The sequence below is a fragment of the Etheostoma spectabile genome, chromosome 3 (assembly GCF_008692095.1).
Source record: "Etheostoma spectabile isolate EspeVRDwgs_2016 chromosome 3, UIUC_Espe_1.0, whole genome shotgun sequence".
NCBI lineage: Eukaryota > Metazoa > Chordata > Actinopteri > Perciformes > Percidae > Etheostoma > Etheostoma spectabile.
The window spans coordinates 7,640,331-7,661,173 of record NC_045735.1 but is presented as its reverse complement, the minus strand read 5'-3'; the positions used below and the strand labels follow the sequence as shown (position 1 = coordinate 7,661,173).

Below are 20,843 nucleotides of genomic sequence, written 5' to 3'. Positions count from 1 at the left end.
ATTTTAGGTCTGTCAGTCAGTAACTAAAGCTGCACCCACGGGGATAGACTTTGATCAATGCACACAAATAGCCCTGACCCCCCCCACACACACACACACACACACACGCACACACACACACACAGATAGATAGATAGATAGATAGATAGATAGATAGATAGATAGATAGATAGATAGATAGATAGATAGATAGATAGATAGATAGATAGATATATAGAGTATAACATATGCATTGTCATGAACATACTCATCCAACAAATAAGCAAACCCAGACTGCAGTCACAAAGGAGTGCATTAGCACATTAGACTGGAAACAAATTAAACAATGATTTACTGCAGTAATGCATACAGGTAAACAAGTGACAGACTATGCAGACAGGCACACCATAAGCACTGGAGGCAGTGCATTAAAGATAATGATGCATAATAAATGATGAATGACAAGATTTCTTTCTTACATAATAGATGAGTTTTCTTAAATATTTTCAATTTACGTGTGATTATTTGTTTGTATTTCTTTATTGGCCAGCTAGTGTCTGCCCAGATTACCTTTGTGGGGTGAAATTTTGATGCGACCCAATGTGGTAAACATTTACTGTAAAGGCATTTTTATTAGAAAATCATTTTCATTATATAAAAGCTCTATAACAAACACAAACAGTGACATTTTAAACAATGTTATAAAATACTTCTGGCATTATCTAAAAAATAAAAAATCTATTAACATTTTGCTCAGTGTTACATCAGAAGTACAAAATTATCTCATAAAACGTAAGAAAAACAGGTGTTACAATCAATTGTTAGTAGACGTGATGCATTCACAGACACACAGAGAGAAAACATGCTCTCAAGGACATTTTGTAATCAAAGGGTTTTCAGATCTAACTGTGCGCGCCAACACAACACTCAGGACAGGTACGGCGTGCATGTGGTTGCTTGCTACCTGGTATTTGGCCTTCATACTTAATGACAGCAACATCACATTTATGCTTTTTTATCCAAGTTATGTGAAGTGACAATAGCCCCTCAGCCTTTAGTTGGAGCATAACACTGCGTTTAACAAGAGCTCTAAGACTGGCAGGTATTATAGCTAAGATAACTGATTGAAATGCAAGACCTACATTATCCTTACAGCATTGAATTGTAAAACTATATGAAAGATGATCCCACATGTTCTACATGTTGATACTGTGCTAAGTCATTTTGCAAAGGGTTTGCAAATGTTAGGCACTCTCAAAAACGTCCTCATTCTGACTACTTTCAGTTGCATGTTGCAGTTGATTTTGCTACTGACTTCGCACACCTAACAAAATCCATGTCTAAGTCAACAGAAAGTTATTGAGCACAAATTGTCCCACTGTCCCTTCAGGACAGTAGCCAAGTCAGCTTCTAGATGACAATGCCTATCTTTTCCAAAGCACTGCAGGTTAAATTGAACATTTCCTCCCCTTATTATATATATATTTATATATATATATATATATATCGTATTATGAATAGTTCTAAGCTCTCACAAAAGTAAAGTTACACTTCTTTTGAGGATGATCTGTGTTTCAAAGACTTGATCATCGTTGCTCTATCTCTTTGTTCCTATTTGAAAACTTTAAAACAAAACTTTCTTTCAGTTTGTTCTCCCATTCTTCATCAATGTGATGGTTTTTGGCACAGCAGCAGCAGCAGCAGCAGCAGCAGCAGTAGCAGTAGCAACGCTTTTTTCATCTCCACTCGGGAGAACAATGAAAAAGAATCCACGTGTGCACTCTGGGGATCTCTCTAGTGCGCTTTCTGGTTGGCTTCAGTGTTTCTGAGTGCCTGTCTGTCCCGGTCGGAGTCATAGTTGTCGTTGTCGTCAACTTGGCTCAAGCCTTTGTCTTCTGAGGAGCTTGATTTTTTGATGCTAGGGTCTGAGATCATGCCTTAAGAACTGCCAATCTCTATGGTTGTCTCTGATAGGTAGAGTTGGACGTCCCTTAATGGGTGGCTGGGACACACACGCACACAGAGAAGAGACATGCACAAAGGGGGAGCAAAATAGCACACACACACACACACACACACGGGAGCAGGATTTGAATTCATGCATGACACATTTGTTAATTATTTATGTTTATGCATGTGCATAAGTCACACACAATGGGGACAGGACAAAGACGAATAGACAACACAAACACAGCAAGGACAAAGGACAAAGGGTTGGTGTCACACATGATTAAGTTGTCCCAAGTTGAGAGCAAAGATTAGATAGAAATATGTGCTTCCTTTGCCAACTTTTTCAGTGATAGCTTCGGTTTAAAGTCTGACTAAATCTGATCGATCAAGATGAAAGCAAAACAGGCAACTTTTCCTTGAGGAACTTGGCTTTTAACATTTGCCGAATACAGTGAGTTGCGGTATTGCAACACTGTGGTGACAGTAACTAGTTATGGCACCTATTACAGAGAGATCTGAAAACCCAAGAGAGAAAGAGATAAAAGACACTTTTGAAAAAACAGCTTATTGTTCAAAACAAACATTGGCCATTGGCTATGGGTTGATAAAAACCATTTGCCACTTTGTCAATAAAATTTAGAATTGAAATTGCATGTAACTACTGTAGGAAATGTCTGTTTCTACCAAGTGCTATCCAACAGGTTTGGATTATTTGATAGCACCTTGATTATTTCTGTCTCAACATCAGGTTAATAACAGCACATAATCTCAGAAATACAGCAACACAACTTCAGTAGTAGAACTAAAAAAAGGAAAGGCACACCATCATCATCCTGTGGATTCAGAAGTGGATCAGACAGGTGATATATACAACCTTTGAAATGAGGGCTGATAGATACAGATCCCCGACATGTATGGGGTTTCATAATGTTTCCATCATGTGGTAACACATTTTCAATGGAAGTTAGGGAGGTGCTCATTCATTGTTCCACAGATCATATTGTTTGTTGAAGCAATGTAGCAGCAAAACATGTGGCTTGTACTGCTGTGGTATGTTTGAGTTTGAAATGTATTAGTAGACAAGAAAACAGCAGGAATACACCATTGTTCGATCTCTACATCATCAAAACATTTACTCCAAACAGGAAATGTGCTTGGAAGCCCATTTAGGTGAAGAGGAAAAGATGAACAGTTGTTTCTCTCCAGAAATGAAAGGCACACTGTGATATCATGAAGGCTACACAGTAATCTGGCTAAAGTTCTGTATGGACAGCTTCCTATACAAAGAAACATTCCAAATGCATCTCTGGTTAATGACAGCTGCGCATAAACTAGTCAAGGTTTGGGATTCAAAGACCGCGGTTGAGAGGAGGGAGGAAGTGAAACGTCCAGTAGAAAAAGAACTGGCCCCAAGAAGGAACGCCACATGCCCCGAACCCCAGAGTTAAACGGAGAGCGAGAGAGGAAGTGGGTGATTCTTCTGTTCCTCTCTCAATCCCCCTGTTCCTCTCTCTCTGTCTTTCTCTTGGTCTTACCACACAGTGGGATCTTTTCTTTCTTTGCGGGGAGCCTCCTCATTCCCTTCCCGCTCTCCCTGTCTCCTCTTCTTGCACCGCCTGCAGGACACAATGATGATGAGGAGGATGACCACAGCAGAAATACCACCCCCGATGGCCAACGCCAGAAGGAGAAGTTCGGAGAAAGAGGCTGTGGGTGAGAAGGACATTCAGGAATGCAGACTGAGTGTGCTTGCTTGATAAAACCTTGATAAAATATCAACACTGCTCAAAGGCATTATGCATTTGTAACTGTGTGTCTGTTGTAAGCTGTTATAATTAAAAAAGCATATTTTCATCGTTAGAGATGCCCATGGTGTGGGTGTAGGGGATGGAAAATCAGTCTGGCTGTCAGATCGCAGACATTCATGGTCCCCAGGGGATGGAGATGACTTTGTTGGACATTTAACCTTTCATCACCTAACGTTTTTGGCTTTTAGTGATATGTCTTTACAACTACCACAAGGATTGCCCTGATATTTAAAATATATATACATGGTCCCCAGGAGAATCCTACCAACTTGCCACTTTAAAATTCCTATTCATGGTTTGAAATATTTCAAAAACTATTGGATGGATTGAAACTTTTGTAAAAACAAAACAAAAACAAAAACATTTGTGGTACCCAGAGGATAAATCCTACTGATACAGTGTGTCTAAGTTTCCACTTATCCTGCAAAATATCTCATCATTGGCTGGATGAATGGGTATTAAATATCCATGGTTGCCATAGGTTTTATCCTATTAACTGTGAGTTTGAATAAAATGACTCAACAACTATTGGTTGATTATAATAATTGCAATCAACTGGTACACAGATTCATGTCCCACACAGGATTATTTATTCAAAGCTTCCTGTATCTGCCATTATCGGGTAAAAAAAAATAAAAAAAATCTCAAAATTAGCCTCAACAGCATTTTATATAACTGATAAACATAAGCTTGTTGACATGACCATTTAGCTCAAAGCATCACTGTGCCTAAGTATATCCTCACAGAACTATTAGCTTACTGTTGACTCTTGTTATTCACATGTTTTCTGTTTCAATAGTTATACAAAGTATAAACATACAAACATAGTTCTGATTGTCTAGGTCACTCAGGAAGCCAGAGTAAACTATAAAATATCTAAATAATACATCTCATAATCAGTAATATTGATTTGATTTGATTAATCACTATGTCTGGAACATATGCATTATTTTCAAATAAAATGTGCCAATTCTAAAGTAACTTTCATAGCATACAACATACGTTCTAAGAATAATGTCCTTCAATTAAATCCTATCCGCGTGTGTGATGTCACCCTAGGGTTTATGGAGATCTGCTATCCATCATCAAGTACGCAGCCATCCTGGTTGTGAATGTGTGAATATGAATATATTTCGGAGAGAGAAGTGAGGAGGGAACTGCTTACACTCTACGTTACATTACACACTTTCACTGGCAATCACTCCATAGCCATGCCCTAAACCCCCCCCCCCCTGCTTTTTCGCCGATTTTAAAATAAAGGAAACCATAATTAAACAAAAAATTAACATTATTCAGTGTTGCAGAAGACTTAAAACTAGCGATTGAGACCATAAACGCATTATGAAAATGTTTACTGAGATAATAAATCAAGTGAGAAGTGGGTCATTTTGTCATAGAAACCGGTTTTGTACAGAAATCGACCTGCTTTTGCAACCTGGCGTGTCGCCACCTGCTGTAATTCAGATAGAATGCAGGTTTAAGGCACGTCAGCATTTGTAGAACTTTGCCGAACCGGATGCCTTGTCCATTGATATACAGTCTATGGTTTCAGCAAGTGTTAAAATTAAGTGGATGGTTTTTAGAGGCACATTAAAAAACACTTATATATTCATGATATACCATATAAAGAAATGTTTTGTCTGACGAACAAAGTGCTGACCTGTGGTGACGACACTGAGTCGAATCTTTCCAACCATGCCGTGGACATCTGGCGGATTCTTGACCTGGCAGATGTAAGTGCCGTTGTAGGTAAACTTGACCTGTTGAAGTATGATGGAAGCGTCACGGCCCATGACATCACCGGCCCAAACGACACGTTTCCTGAAAGGGCCCTCTAAAGGAGGGTATGGTTTCTGCTGATAGTGGAACACCTAAAAGGAAAAAATTGATAAATAGATTTGGTTGGAGCAATAATGGATTTGATTGGTTGGATTGTCACAGATAGAAAGCCAAACCCAACTGAGTCTGGAGAAAGAAAGTATTTTATTCTCATAGAGAAAGAAAGACAAGACATAAACCCCAGCCTGCTGCATCTTTTTCTCTCTATGTTCAATATGCACACACACACACACACACACACACGCACACACACACACACACACACACACACACACACACACACACACAGGCTGGCTCAGGCGCTCTGTAATGAGTTGCATGACTCATAGATTCCGCTCTCTGTTGGCTATGGGGGTGGATGCTCCCTGACACAATGAAGGAGGTTTAAGGTTTGATGTCACTTGCTCGCAAACACACAGACACACACACTCACCGACTCTTCTTGGTCTAGATTGAGGGGTCTGAAGCTCCATGAGATGATGATGGCGTTGGGGTTGATGGGAGAGGAACTCTGGAATGTGCACTTCAGACGAACATCTGTCCCGTTGACCGCCTCCATATTCCCAGATGTGTATATACGCATTCCGCTAACCTGCAGCACGCCTGCAACATTTAAATCATACGCCACGGCAGCAGAGATCACTTTAAAAAGTAGAATGCATGGCATACAGAGTCAAATCAATATTTAGATCAATGGATTTTTGAAACAAACACATACATACTGTAGACAAAAATACAATGCAACAGACATAGTATGAATTCACCCTCATCAGTAAATTCCTGCCTAGTGAGGACATACAATGCACCCAGTTACCCTACCTCTGCTGCAAGAACAATCTCTATGTTGTCACTAACTGTATCAGAATATATATATTGCAGTTTATGCTGAAATCCCACAGATTGGTTCAAATGCTGAAAGTATGAGATTTGATCTGCGAGTGAGTCAGTAAGTTAACATCTGCTTTATGAAATCCTGAAAGTCCAAACTGATTTTAGATCAGTAGACCAAAACTGTGACATTAAATGAATAATAGGCACTTAAGCTACAGTACTGCAGCTGAGACAGGGCTAAAATTGAGAGCATGCTGTATATTATATAGATATGGACTATATCAATCTTTACAGTACGTGGTAGACCTATTAGATGGAAAATGAATGGACTGGAGCGAAGAGGGATATTGGCAACGATTTGGCACTTCAACAGAATGATGGATGGAGCTCCCCAGAATGGAGTTAGCGCTGATACACACACACACATACCATGCACCGGCACACACATACACTGTCTAAGACAAAGACATGTTTGATGACGAGTTCTTGTCTGGCAGCCGGTGACCATCACATCAAGAACCAGCCAATCACGTCTCCCTCTTCACGAGATTGCAGACTCTTGTTTATAGAGGATGATCCAACCTTATTCTAAAGCAACCCAGTGAGTGTGTGTGTAGTAGTCTAAGTCTTTGTGAAGGTTTACGTACAGTCTGTCTAGTCTAAAATTACCTGATCTATTTATAAAAAGAGCTCTACATACACAAGTAATATCAGGAGCCATGTCTAGCCTTATGAAAGCCAATGCCCACGCACACAGCAGACCGTCAGACTGTAGCCACAGTGCTCAGTGTAGCAAAGACTTGTCCTAACGTCATTAGCACACTCCATATGAGCACCCTGCAGAACGAGCCAAAGACTTGGCCATCGTAGATATTTCAATCTGACAGAGGAGCTGTCTGTGGCTCGATGGATCACCTTAGTGCACGCCTCATCCCGGGCCTCAGTTTTATATATGAAATCATTTTCTTTTGTGGATGCAATCCCCTAGCATCATGGTTAAACTGTAGTCTGATGTAAAATGCATGAGATGTAACCTCTAGCTGTCAATTATTAATGGCGTCTGCAGCCATTTCCCAATGCTTACTATGATTGAATTATATCCTAAATATTTAGGATTTTAAATACAATTTTAAACCTTGAAAGTATTACACTTTATTCTGTTATTTAAAATGTGAATTTAGGTGACTAGAGGTGGGTTTTCCCTCTGTTGAATGGCAGTTAAAGGCTTAAGGCATAGAAATAAGAAAGGTTCAAGGAAGGAAAATTGAACCATAACGTTACTTTGGGAAAATGTCAGCAGGGGCTTGGCTCCTTAGGCAGTATGTTCTGTTCCTCATCACTCTGGAAAGAATTCCCTGTGGGTTGAGATGAGAGAGTGGGATGACCAGACACCAGAGCTCTAACAGCCTAATGTATTTTAAATGAGCCTGATGACACCTGGGAGGAGTAAGCAATACAGACAGAGTACACTACAAGAAATGTCCATCTTTCAAAATTGTCTGGTCTTTTTTAGACAGAAAATTGAATTTTTATTGAATAAAAATACACAATATTGCAGTGAGATTGCATCTTTAAAATAAGCCTCAACTTGCATTGATAACCAACACTTTTTATATTACACAATATTGCTTTGATGGATGGACTTCAAAACATTCCCTCTCCTGCCACCATTCCCTCATTTCTCCTCTACCTTGCTAAGTATGGTAACACTGATGTTAGTGGATTAAACTCCCTGTGTTTTGGATATTCATTATGCAGATACCATCAGTGCTGGCTGTATCAGCACTGCCAGTAATAACTCCCTCTCCGGTTTGTGTGTGTGTGTGTGTGTGTGTGTGTGTGTGTGTGTGTGTGTGTGTGTGTGTGTGCCCGAGGAGTTCAAGCCACCAGGTAAAGGTCTTATACACCATTTTCATGTGAAGGATGACAAAGAGAAAGAGGTGAAATGGATGACCACTCCTGACAACAAACATGTGTCCTATTTCAAACTAAGAGAATACATGTTTTTTTAATTTAGAATAGCAGTGTTGGTCAGGAAATAGCTTCCTAACTGTGGTCCAGACTGAAATAGCACATAACTGTTGGATGCATTCCCATAAAATGATGCACAGACATTTATGGTCCCCAGAAAATCAAACGGTGATTCATCTAGCGCCACAAGTATATCACATTAAATAGCTGTAAAACTAATTCCCATTAGCCTCAGCTGTACTTTTGTTTAGTGCTTATTAAAAAATGCTAGTATGCTAAAATGCTACATTAAAAATGGGAACATGGTAAATATTTTTTACAACATTATACATTATACAATGCTAACACTGTCATTGGGGGGCCAACCTCTAGCACACCCAGTAGAGTATGTGCCACATGACAAAACTAACTAACTACTATTTTTGATAAAATAGTTGAACTAGCTGAACAATATGTCTAAATGCCTCTTTTAACATCATGCTGAAATGATTCATCATACATCAGGAGAGAAAGCAAATCATCCACGCCATAACACCTCATTTCCAAATTTCTTCTTATTTATTTACAGTACATTACAGAAATTTAAATAGGCGTTACTAGGTTTCTTTCAACAATACAATTAAAACGCTTTCAACTAATCTGTCCTTTGATGTAAGCTGAGCTGATTAAGAATTAAGGTTAATTAGCCCTTTTTGAAGGCAGAATGAATATTAGCATAACGACAGCCCATTTAAGGCTATGTACAGTGCCTCAATTACAGTAGTAATTTGTCCCTGTGGCTAAAAGTACATGATCACTATTTAATTGGTCATTAGCAGGCACTAATAACTGAGGAGTAGGCATGCCATTACATGAGTGAAGTGCAGAATTGTACTCATTTAGAGAAAGAGAGACAAGAGGTAAACAAGCAGAAATGAGAGAGTGACTGAAGTGATGAAAGACCAAGAGCAAGATGATTGAGTAGATGAAGGACTGAGTGCAGTATAGATGGAGCAAGAGAATACCAAAATTATGAGAAATGTACTTCTCTACACAATTGCATTTTGTAAGGAGGAGATAGGGTAATAGTGTTGTTTGCTTGTTTGTCTGTCCATTTTTCTAATCGGACATGTCTGTCTGTCTAGTCTAAGTCGCTTGTTATGTCTAAACATCCTGCCGGACTATGCTGACCACACCCAGCATCCAAACACACAGAGAGAGAGAGCTTTCACGGGTTGTTAATGTGGAGCTATGTACCCTACAGAAAAGAGAAGGGCCAGAGTGCGTCCAAATATATGATTTCATCCTAATTATGTTTAAAATATGTGCACAGAGTACTTACTGTAGGCAAAAGTCCACACAAACAATTTCTATTTGATGTACTACCATTGTTGGCATTAGTCCATAATATCTGTCAATATGTCCAATACATCACAAAAAAGTGAACTTGTTGAACCTTTAATGCACTTGTTTCTACCTGTCAACACTACTTGGTACAATCTGCACTGGTCCCTTGACCCTGTCTGAAGCAAAAGAAGGAAAATACTACTGTACAATAATGAAACCAAGCCCACTCAAATGTAATTAGGTATGCTTGGCTTGGCAGTCATCCCAAGATTGCATAAAAGACTTCCAAACAGGCAAAAAAATATCAAGTAGTGTTTGACCTGTCCATGTAATATTTCACAAAATGTCAAAGAGTGCAGGCAAGGCAGGTTTAAAACTGCCTAACCTATGTCATGCTTTATAGTGTCTTTAGTCTCACGTTGCTAGATGTAGTGTATATGCATTTTTTTGTATATATATTTCAGCTGTCTTGTTTTAAAACCAGAATCTTTTAAAAACGTCTTCATTTTACACTTGTTGGTTGGATACATGATATTGTGCTAAAGGACCCCAGGAGAGGTCCCAGGTAAAACATCGTCATCCCCTCCAGTTTATCATCCATGAAGAATGGTGATACAGCAATGTTAATCCAGCAATGTTCTTGCTTTACAATGTACAGCTAGTTAGTATCATAGGTATGATAACGAAAAATGCATGGCAGAAGCAAAATAGAGATTGGCAGTTAGATTGATATATTATTGTTAGCATTTTCAAACAGTACGTTTTCACTTTACTAACATTACAAGAGAAAAGGCTTCAAGATGAGGAATGCGTGTATCTCAGGTAATGAGTTTGTTTGGTGTTGTTGGAGTATAAACTTCCCCATATCCACAAAAGAGCAGAGCTGCTAGGTCTAACAGAATCCAGGACCAGCTTCCACACACTGACAGGCACTGGCTGTGCCCTAACAGGTCCCACAAATTAGTTAATGAAAACAGTGACACTCAGTTAGTAAGCTATTAGCCGAACATGCTAATGCTAGCAGATCATGTTGGATCAAATAAACACAGTGTTTATTCCTTTACTTCACTTTACGTCACTTTTGCTTCTGTGTTTTTGGTTTTAGAAAGGGAAAAAAAGAAGCAGCCTCCAATCCTCGGATATGTTCAAAAAATCAAAAAAATAATGATTTCTTCTTCAGACAATGACCTACCTTTAAACCCCACTTTAAAATCAAACAGAAACAACAAACAGAAACGTCTCATTGGATTCATTATCTTTGCCAATGGTGGTTTCTCTAAAACCTTTGCATTTTCAGGCCAGTCAGGGTGTGTTTCACACTGCAGAGAGGTATTAACTATTACTGTACCAAGCATTGGTTATCTGAATATTTTCTTTAAATATCGTAAAAAAAATCCGTAGAATGAACAAACTATGATTGCCTTACTGAAAAATCCAAATCTTTATCAATGTTTTCCTGTTGACTTGTTTTGAGAGATTTTTGATGCAGTTGCTCATAAATAAAAACAACAAAGGGCCAGCAGAGGGAACCAAGCTGTTTTTGGTCAAAAGTATTAATATCAATGACCAAACAGTTCATCAGTAGAAATACCAATCACTGTTTAAGTCCTTTTGTGTAGACCTTGGACTTTAAGAGAATGGAGAAAACACTGCAGGAGAAATCAAGCAGTTGGCAAGACTCTGAATCAGGAAATTGGTTTCATTACATTATTTCCGAGAACGGTGTGTGTTTGTGCCTTTCCTCTCTTCATTATGGCTCAGAAACAAAGGGACCACCAAAGGAAACCTGATTCTCTGTTGCACCGGTTATGGAGGAAATACCTAGGAAAGGACCAAACACACAAAGTGCTCAGTGGGTTACAAAGAGCCTCTTCTCTTCTTTGTGAGAGGTTTCACAAGCCCCGTTTGGTTTTCTTTTTTTATTAACAAGGACTGTCTTTCATGCAGGGCTGGACTGAAGGCTGGGAATAGCAGGTTCAGGTAACAGTGTCTTCACACATGAGGAGGACACCGAATTGAGGAGTGTAAGTGTTGAGTGGTGTAAATAAAAGTGAGTGTAAGTAAATAAAATGTGCGGCCCAAAGGTATGTTGATTTGTGCTTTTGTTTTGGGGTTGTTATCACGGTTTGGGCCCCTTACTCCCAGTTTAAGGAAATATTTATGCTACAGCATAAAAATAAATGTGTACAATAGTTTGCTTGTGTCAACAGTTTAGGGAAGGTCTTTTCCTGTTGCAACATGACAATGCATAAGTGCACAAAGCCAGGTTGATAATGAAATGGTTTCCCCAAGAAAAAATTGACAGTACTGCAAAGAGCCTTTGGGATGAAGACCGACTGCAAACCAGGGCTTCCATCTTCCAACACCACTGGCTGTTAAAGCAGTGGATTTATGCACATGTTTTTGCAAGCTATCACATATAGGAGTAATATTCAGATATCCATTTTGTTGTTATGTAATGTGTGATGAAAGTTAATATGTGGGCATACCAGAGCATAAATACTAAGGGTTGCTCTCTTCTCTTAACACGACAAATCTTTATCTGTAAAATTGCTGCTTTCTGATTTTATCATTTTTAACCGTTGTGACGATGTTGGGAATGAGGACCGGTTGGTTCTGTTAAAGGAGTTTGACTTTCTGCAGGTGGCGCTGTTTTATTTCATCCGTGGCGACTATCTTTGCTTAATAAGCCTACTACTCCAAACAAAGCTGAAGTATGAAATGTTTAATTCACTACCAGAGAGATGTACCAGACACCGGGTGTTTGGAACAGCAAATCTAAAAGCTTTCATTAACTTGATTTATGGGGAATCCCTCTTTTCATTTCATGTATGACAATGTCACAAATTGCTATGTAGATACTGCATTTATTATTCTTAATCTGCTTTTAACTCTATAGACAAATGAACAGTAACAAACTTTTTAGTTTTGTAGAAAAGTACTGACCTTTAGAGAGTATTCAAACATAGTTTTGATATGCTTGAATACTCTCTAAAGGTCAGTCCAAACACAGACCAAGCATCAATCTCTCTTTCTAACTTTTTCTTCCTCTGATTCTTTTTCCCCCCTCCTGCTTCCTCCAGGACAATTGTAATTCATCAGGCGACCAGAGAACATGTGTAGTGGGTGAGTGAGGATAAGAGTTTAATCTATCAAACCTCTTCCACTCCCACCTCATAGCTGACTCAACAACTTCTCCCTGGGATTACAAACTCCTGATGGGGGTCCAACGCGTACGTTTTGATTCAACACACCCACAGGCTTCTGTTGTAAGGACGGTCCAACCCTCAAACGACAACCACATATTTGCTACAAAGCTAGTCTAAGCCGTATGTTTAATGTCCTGCAAGGGTGTGGAGTCAAACTGAATCCAGTCCCACTGTGAATTCCACATCTGTCCCTGAGCAGATGAATAGTTAGCAAATGACATACACAGACCAGAAACACTGTGAAGGAGGTACAGGCATCTGCACTTTGCTTTCCACCTTAAAAGGGCAGCAATTTCACATATAAAGACCAGTTTACAAAAACTTCTACCCAGCCTGTGAAACAATTGTGTAAAACGAAATTGTGTAATTTCATCTGTGGCTCTGAAGGAAGCTTTTTTAAAGCAAGACTACAACACATTACATTAGTTTTTTTTTGTTGATATAGCCGCAGGCCTTGTATGACTCAATGACCAGTAGCTTTTAGTGGCTAATGTACGCTTTTACAAACTTTAGATTTTGTGACTCCTCTCTAAATTCCAAATTAGTCAGCACAGAGTTTGAAAGAGAGAAACAGATTTTAAAGTGCTCGTATTATGCTGTATGCTTCTTCCTTTTCTTTTATTGTATTATATATACAGTACATATATACATATATATATATATATATATATATATATATATATATATGTATGCATGTTATAGGTGTACAACATAAAAAAGCCCAAAGTCCACCCCAAAGGGAATTATCATCTCCAACAGAAAACACCGTTTACAAACTGCTCCAAACAGCTCTATTGTAGTCCAGCCTTTACTTTGTAACACGTTTTAATGCTCGCCTAGCTACTAGCGTGGCACGCCCTCATACTGTGCTTCGGACTAGCTAGCAGTGCTTACCTAGTTACTGCGTATGTGCGACTCCCGACAAACATAGAATAAGTGTGATGCCTCACTCTGTAACTAAAACAGAGAGCTCAACACGGAGGGTGAAAAGAGGAGCTGCAGCAGTGTGCAGTACACTAAACCATGAATGAATACAGTACAGTTAGTATCAGATAAATGGGATAAGTAGCAGCCTCAACAACTCTTTCAATATAGAGAAGAGTAAATTTATTTAAGTCAGCATTTTAAATAGCAATGGCTGGATATACCTGAGTACATATGAAAGGCAGCTTACATAACAAGGATAAAGAAAATTAATTATTTCATCATGACTCTGCATATAATCACCCATGATTTTACTGATGGCATATAATTATAAAATGTGCTTCCTGCAGGTCAGATGTCTCAGAAAGAACTGCTGGTATTCTGTTGATGTATTCCGTATTCCATAAACCTGGAGGAGGTGTTGCTTAAGCTGGAAGATCTACTTGTTTACCCTAACTCTAAACATCTTGAGAAAGAGGCAACAGAGTGTGTAAGGATGTGACTACTCAAATAGAAACCCATGTTCACAAATATGCAGTTATGCATTTGCACAGATTCAGATTAGCATTGAACATTTGAGTGTGCACATGGCCCATCAAACTCAGACACTTCACAAATGTGCCCTAAGCCTACTGTATTAAGGATTGGTGTATGTTTGCATACAACCACGCCATTGAGTATTATCTAAGTCACCCATGTACCTGTGTTCCTCTTGGTATTTGTGTATTGCTGTCTGTGTTGTATTTCAAAACATATTTTATCTCATTTAAACTGAATGCATTTCTAATGTATTTTATTTTCTAGCCCTCCTTCCCTTTCCCTAAGTGGCTTTGCCACTTGTCAGGCCGCAGTTGTATATACAATAAGAAGTTGTTCTTAATAACATGCCTGAAAAAATAAAGGTGAAAAAAAAAACTACACATTCCTAGGCAATCCTGTCAACCCAACATTACGGCCAGGCATCCTCCTAGGTGTGTCAACACAGTACAGTGCGTTGAAGCCGCATGCCATGCTTTTTTACACTGACTTACTATTGTGGTAAGATTAGAGATGTAGTGGCAGAGAGATCCCAGAAAAAACAGATCCAAGAGGCGGATTGTCTACTGTAAACCTGATAGAGTTTAACTGAAGCATAAACAAGCAGCGTACGTGTGTGTCCAAGGGTGTATCCTAAACCTGTAAGTCAGGACAGGTTGTCACATGTCAACATGTGAGCATGTCAGACTTGGGCTTGAGGAAGAAAATGTTTGAGGAAGACAAAGGGAATTAAAGTAGAGCCCAAAAAAAAAAAAGATGAATCAGGGGATGAAAAAATGTTTAAGAAACGATTTTTAGCCTCCTGTCTGGTTTGGTGGAGAAATGGGAGTAATCTGGTCTAAATTCTTTAAACTAATCTAGTATTTACAGTATTTTCAGTGTGTTTCCTTTTCTAATTAACCAGTGTGTGTCTATCTATCTATCTTTATATCTATCTACATGTCAGCCTGTGTTTTATCAAACATCAAGTTTTAAGACCCTTAATGACTATTGTATTTTATTTGCTATTATTATTAATTATTATTTATATATTATATTATTTATTATTATTACTATTTGATTTTTTTTTTTCTTAGGTGAAATAGTACGTACACAAAGCACAAATCAGTGTTTGCCTGGGGGCCCACAACAGTTATAACAACCATGGTTTTAATCATTTCGAAAGCATATTAACATTTTTAAAGGGACATATAACAAAAGAAAGACTTCTTGAAAAATTCATGTTGCAGTAGGCCACATGTTTTTTGGTGTGACCAGCTGTTCTGCATTTATTCTGACTATTGTGGTGGTGATCTGTGCTGTGCCTCCGATTCCATGAGACTCATGAGACACAAGAGCTGTTCACTGATCCTGTTTGACATTGCATCTTGCGCACCTCACAAATATAAAAAGTCCAAATCTGATAATGGTCACCATCTGTTCTAGAAAGAAATTCCATTCTGGTGTTGTGAAAAGGAAAAACATTGCTCCCAAAACTATATTGTGTTTTTTTTATGTAAACTCCCTTCCAGACACACTTCACAAAATACCCAAAAGAGTAGGATCTTTGAAATGGTTTTAAATCAACACTTTTTGTGATTACTTTTGGATCAGCAGGAGGAGAGAGATTATTCAGTTTGGTCTACTGTATATCCTATCTCCTTTACAAATATAAGCAGCAAGAATGTAAATTAACACTAACAGTTTTTTTATCAGAAAAATGCATGTCAAAACAGTGGAGAGCTGATGGGTAAATATGGTGTGCTGCTTTAGTGTACCTGAAGAGAGAAAAAACTTGGCACATGAGAATCGTGAATCAGAGTTATCGTTCACACACTAATCATTTCAATTTTACACCATACATGTCCCATGAAATGGCGATGAGTCTACTGGCTTGTCTCATCTTGCCGTTCCGTTTTGCCAACACAATAAAGCCAAAAGCAATAGAAGTGATTGCAGCATAACAAATATCAGATGCTGCTTAGCTGTAATCAGGTCCAACATGTTTTCCCCACATGCGGTTATTTGATTACCTATCCCTCTATATCCACACAGTATATTCAGTCATCCTCCTGCTCTGCCTGTGTCAGCCTGTGTTTTAACTTATGACTGATCAGCCGGCACATGCTCCTTGTAAACATAAGCTTGCTACTATAGGGAATCCCTCATGGTGCTTTTGCAGCGGATGGGCATGTTCAATCAATATAATCCACTTAACTGGGATAGACACAGATTACTTCAAGGTTAAACAACCTGGCGTCTTTTGAATGAATTGCCACTGATATGCCAATTCATGATATTAAAACATGTTCCATTAGCCGTGCCATTACAGCAATTAGATGTATTCCAATCTGATATCTATTAGTGTTTATTCCCATGGCTGTGTTTATCTTACAAATTTAACGGGCATATCCTGGACCCCGTGAAGGGAAAGCAGGCGGATTTATCTGCGTTCAGCAGGCCACTTCACAGTCTCTGTGAACGTAAACACGGATGCACATTAATAGGCAGGAAAGGAGTGAAGGTTGCATAAAAGCAAAACACAATGCGAACAGGAATTAACGCCGGTAAAAGCTTACTGCAAAGTCACTAGAAGTGGTCACCCGCGTAAAACTGTGTTATTGTTTTACAGGAGTTTTTCAGCGATCCGCACGGGGCCACTGTGCCAATTCTCCACTTCACATTGACGCACGACGGGGGCGCCGAGATGGAAGTTAGGGGTCCCTGCGGAGCTTTAAATGGAAAATCAGGATGTTTTTTATTACTTTGAAACTCGATTGTCGGGAGCGTCTCTAAAACGACCATCCTGCGTGTGTAAGGTCACTCTATGATGTGGAAAAAGCACTGGCAATGAACAGTACTTTTGGAAAACCTAGATCTAAAATAGCATATACGGAAGTTTTAAAATGCAATCTCGTTGTTTTTAATTGTTGCAGACTGTATGAAAGGTAAGGCTCGCAGGAGGATATAGCAATCAAAACAATGTGTTATTGGTTGAAGACAATTGACGATTGCTAAGGTAAAAAACATAATAATATAGGCAACTTCCCAGCTAACAATATTTGGTTCCCAGAACGTTCTGGGAACGTTCGTTTTTGGCTGCGGGAACTTTCCCTGAAGGTTCGTTTTGGTTGTATTTTTATTGTCTGTTGGTTAATTGGAAGGTTTTCCTAACGTTCTGGGAACGTTCGTTTTTGATACATCACACTGCACTGTATCATGAAAAATGCATTTAAAGAGTTGAACAACATTCCACAATAACTAAAGATCACCTTTTAACCTCAGTTTATTCACTCACATTAAACTGGACTCTCACCTGAAGCTGCGAGTCCAGACAGGACGGTGAGGAAATAGACCCCTTTTACGCACATTGGATGGACTGCAGGCTGTCCGATGACCAAGAGATCAGGAATCAACTAACCCAGTGAGACTCACAATGACTGGAACCCCGGCCGATACGTATGTAAATTCTCCTTTGAGAGGGATAAAAAAACATAAAGTTACGCTGAGTCCTCTCCACCACCTTGTATCGCCAAAGACGAGTCCCAACTCGCCGCTGCCCTACATTTCGTTTCAGCACCCTCCCACCACATTTTCGGGCGGAGTAACAAAGTCATCCAGTCTCCTGACCGCCTTCTTATCTTTCTCTCACACATTAAACCCAAACCCGTAAATCCTTGAGGCTCACAGAACCTGTTCTGCTGCTGCGTAAAACACGTTCATATGTGCAGTTCCATAAGCTGTTGCGCAAACACATTCGGGTTGTAGCCTATACAGGGTGTGTAAATGGATGTATAATGTAATTATTATTTAATGTTTTGTAATCGATGTTTCAGGACACAAATTAGGCTACAACATAAACTGTATAGCCACCCTAGACCGGGGTTGTCACACACCTGTTACAGCTAAACTAGAGGGCACTGTGACAATTAATTTGATGTCAAACCGTCCTACCATCTTTTTGCTTTGGTCATTTTGTGGAACACACACAAACCATTAAGGTGAGGAGATATTTTGTAATTTTTATGTGTAGTAGATAGTAGGTCTTGTAGGTTATTAGTCATTTAAAACTTAAAAATGTATTAATAAAATGAAGTTTATAGCTTTAATTTGAGTTAGCATTAAACTAGCAAGCGAAAGCAATGTGGTAGCTATCTTAACATGTTTGTCAAGCGGTTGGTTGGGATGGTTGTCTCACTGCTCTAGTGGTTGGTTATCACATAGCTCATGTGGAGATTAGGGGCTAATCTAGGATCAGACCTTTAGAGGGGCTCAGCCCTTAATGTGATTGTGTCCCGGATTGCAAAAGTGTTAAACCACACCAATGTCAGTTTGTGTGTTTTTTTTTTAAACTATCAACAGTATTATGGAACAAAACATGACACTTTATATGTCACAGTAAACGACCAATTTGACACAATGTTCTAACATTCAGCAATTTTAGTTGCTTACGGTTCAATTTTGGTTCTAATCTTCACCATGAAATTACCAACGTTAAACTTCTCAACCACACTCCCGCTTTCCTTCTGAGAGATTAGATAGAGTCTCAGCCAAAGGCGGGAATCTGCCACAACCTCATCAGATTGGCCAACACCATGTTTTTGTTTAACCTTTTTTTGACTGGGTTAAAGGTAGGCTACTTATGTTGCATTCCAGGCAACTCGTTACTCGTGTTTTCACAACCTTCTACCCATGAAAATGCCCTAGAACGGCAGTCCAACCAGTAACTTACTACATGAACTCGTACCAGATCATACTCACAGTTACGGTTTTGACATCACACACACACACACACACACACACACACACAGACACACACACACACACACACACAAACAACAATGTCGACCCCAGTTGATGCTGTGCAGACGCCGGTGATTAACATTGAGAAATAGAAATAAATGTACATAAATCGTCAACGTAAAGTAATTACATTGTAATCAAAACAATACACATAAGATTGTGTACTAATACCGGTTACGTTTACTGAATGAAGACCAAATATGTTGCAGACTAGAATTGCTACTATCAGCTAGCGCTAGATAACGACAACTAGATTTTGCAAGCAAAACTAAATAGGCTATATTAATATAGCCTATTTAGTTTATTTCTCCTCATTATAGCAAATATTTCAAATAAATAATTGCCTGGTTCAAATGCACGGGGCATTGATTAGTACTATTCTCGATGGGGTATCCTTTTCAAACAACAGGGACATCCATAGGGACAACCAACCCTGATGGTTAATTACTTCTTGTAACAATACGTTGTGAAAATAAAAGGGATACCATTTTCAAGGCACGATTTTAAGCTTTCACTCAATGTAGGAATGACTATTGAAAGATGTTTAAATGATGAGCAATTTAAACAAGAGTAAAAAGTGTGACAATCAACCCAGTCTCCCTAATAAAACATTTAAGGCATTTAATGATTCATATTGTGGGATATGGTATGGTTTGGAAAAGTTATGTCTAATCTATGTTAAAACCTCCTGGATAAAATTGTATTCATAATTGTTTTGACCCTAAGCATCAATTTTGATTAAAAAGGTAAGTTAATTACATAAAATAAGTTAATCAGAAAAACAACATGGTTAAGTAGAAATTCCTTTATCTATTCGCTTTTTTAACAATAACCCAGTGAACTACCAGTCTAAACCACTTGGGGGCAGAGCTGCACTCTGATGTACACCACCTCTGTAGTTCTAGGCTGAAGCCTGTCAATGAAGATCAAACAGGCTGGTATTTAGTTCTCAACTTTTATGGCTGACATGTTTTATTAAAGTTGGGAGTTAAATGTCACTGAGTAAAAATGTGTATCTGTGAAATGACAAGTGCATTTAATGTTTTGTTGACCTCAAAAAGTCTATTATCAATATAGAATCTCAATAGTCAACCTAGACAACGTTGTAAAGACATTCTTTAATTGTGGTCTAAAACTCTAAAAATCAGATCGACCAAGTTCATGGGCATCTTGTTTTTTACCTTTTTACATATGACTGCTACATGTCAGATTTATAACTTGCATACATATAAGTTAATAAGCTGTGTCATTAAATGATGAACTGAAAAGTCAGCAGTAAAATTATCAATCAGCATCTGGTACCACTGTCAATTAACATTTTAAATAGCCTACACATACTATTCATGCAAAAGTAAAATTACCAAAATCAGTTCTACTTTACAAAACAGCCTTGACATCAGAGTGAATTAAGTATTATTTACAGTAATATAAAGTTATTGATTCTTATCACCTACTGAATCAAATCATAAAGTCAAGTCCTTCTTGTTTGCACAGATACAAAACATTGTACTATTATGTATTTTGAGTTTCTAGTAAAAAAAATACAATCAGTCAGGACTCACATAAAGAAGTATGTATGCACCATACCCCCTAAGTTTGAGGTTTAACCGTGAAATAATCTTCAAAAAATGCTTCCTGTGGGGGGAGGGGTGTGTGTGTGTGTGTGTGTGTGTGTGTGTGTGTGTGT

The 20,843-nt window shown here is 38.6% G+C and overlaps 2 protein-coding genes across 2 annotated transcripts in view; one reads left to right on the top strand and one right to left on the bottom strand.

Annotated features, from left to right (window-relative positions):
• Window positions 1–313: 313 nt before the first annotated feature.
• On the bottom strand, window positions 314–17,940 carry LOC116679164 (myelin protein zero-like protein 2). The gene is made up of 4 exons (XM_032508853.1): window positions 17,670–17,940; window positions 6,010–6,179; window positions 5,398–5,608; window positions 314–3,636 (listed from the first exon to the last, which is right to left on the bottom strand). The coding sequence occupies exons 1-4, from the start codon at window positions 17,722–17,724 to the stop codon at window positions 3,461–3,463; spliced, it is 612 nt and encodes a 203-aa protein (XP_032364744.1). The 5' UTR covers window positions 17,725–17,940; the 3' UTR covers window positions 314–3,460.
• A 113-nt stretch (window positions 17,941–18,053) lies between these two features.
• The window catches only part of LOC116679175 (T-cell surface glycoprotein CD3 epsilon chain), an 8,080-nt gene continuing 5,290 nt past the window's right edge, over window positions 18,054–20,843 (top strand). Inside the window, exon 1 of the mRNA XM_032508873.1 lies at window positions 18,054–18,354. The gene's annotated coding sequence lies outside the window, so the exon portion shown is untranslated. The remainder of the gene's footprint in view (window positions 18,355–20,843) is intronic.

Coding starts and splice junctions, on each gene's coding strand:
- LOC116679164 (XM_032508853.1), bottom strand. CDS start 17,724: ATGTGCGTAAAAGGGGTCTATTTCCTCACCGTCCTGTCTGGACTCGCA. Junction 5,609..6,009: donor ATCTAGACCAAGAAGAGTCG/GTGAGTGTGTGT, acceptor TTTTCCTTTTAG/GTGTTCCACTATCAGCAGAA. Junction 3,637..5,397: donor ACTCAGTGTCGTCACCACAG/GTCAGCACTTTG, acceptor TCTCACCCACAG/CCTCTTTCTCCGAACTTCTC.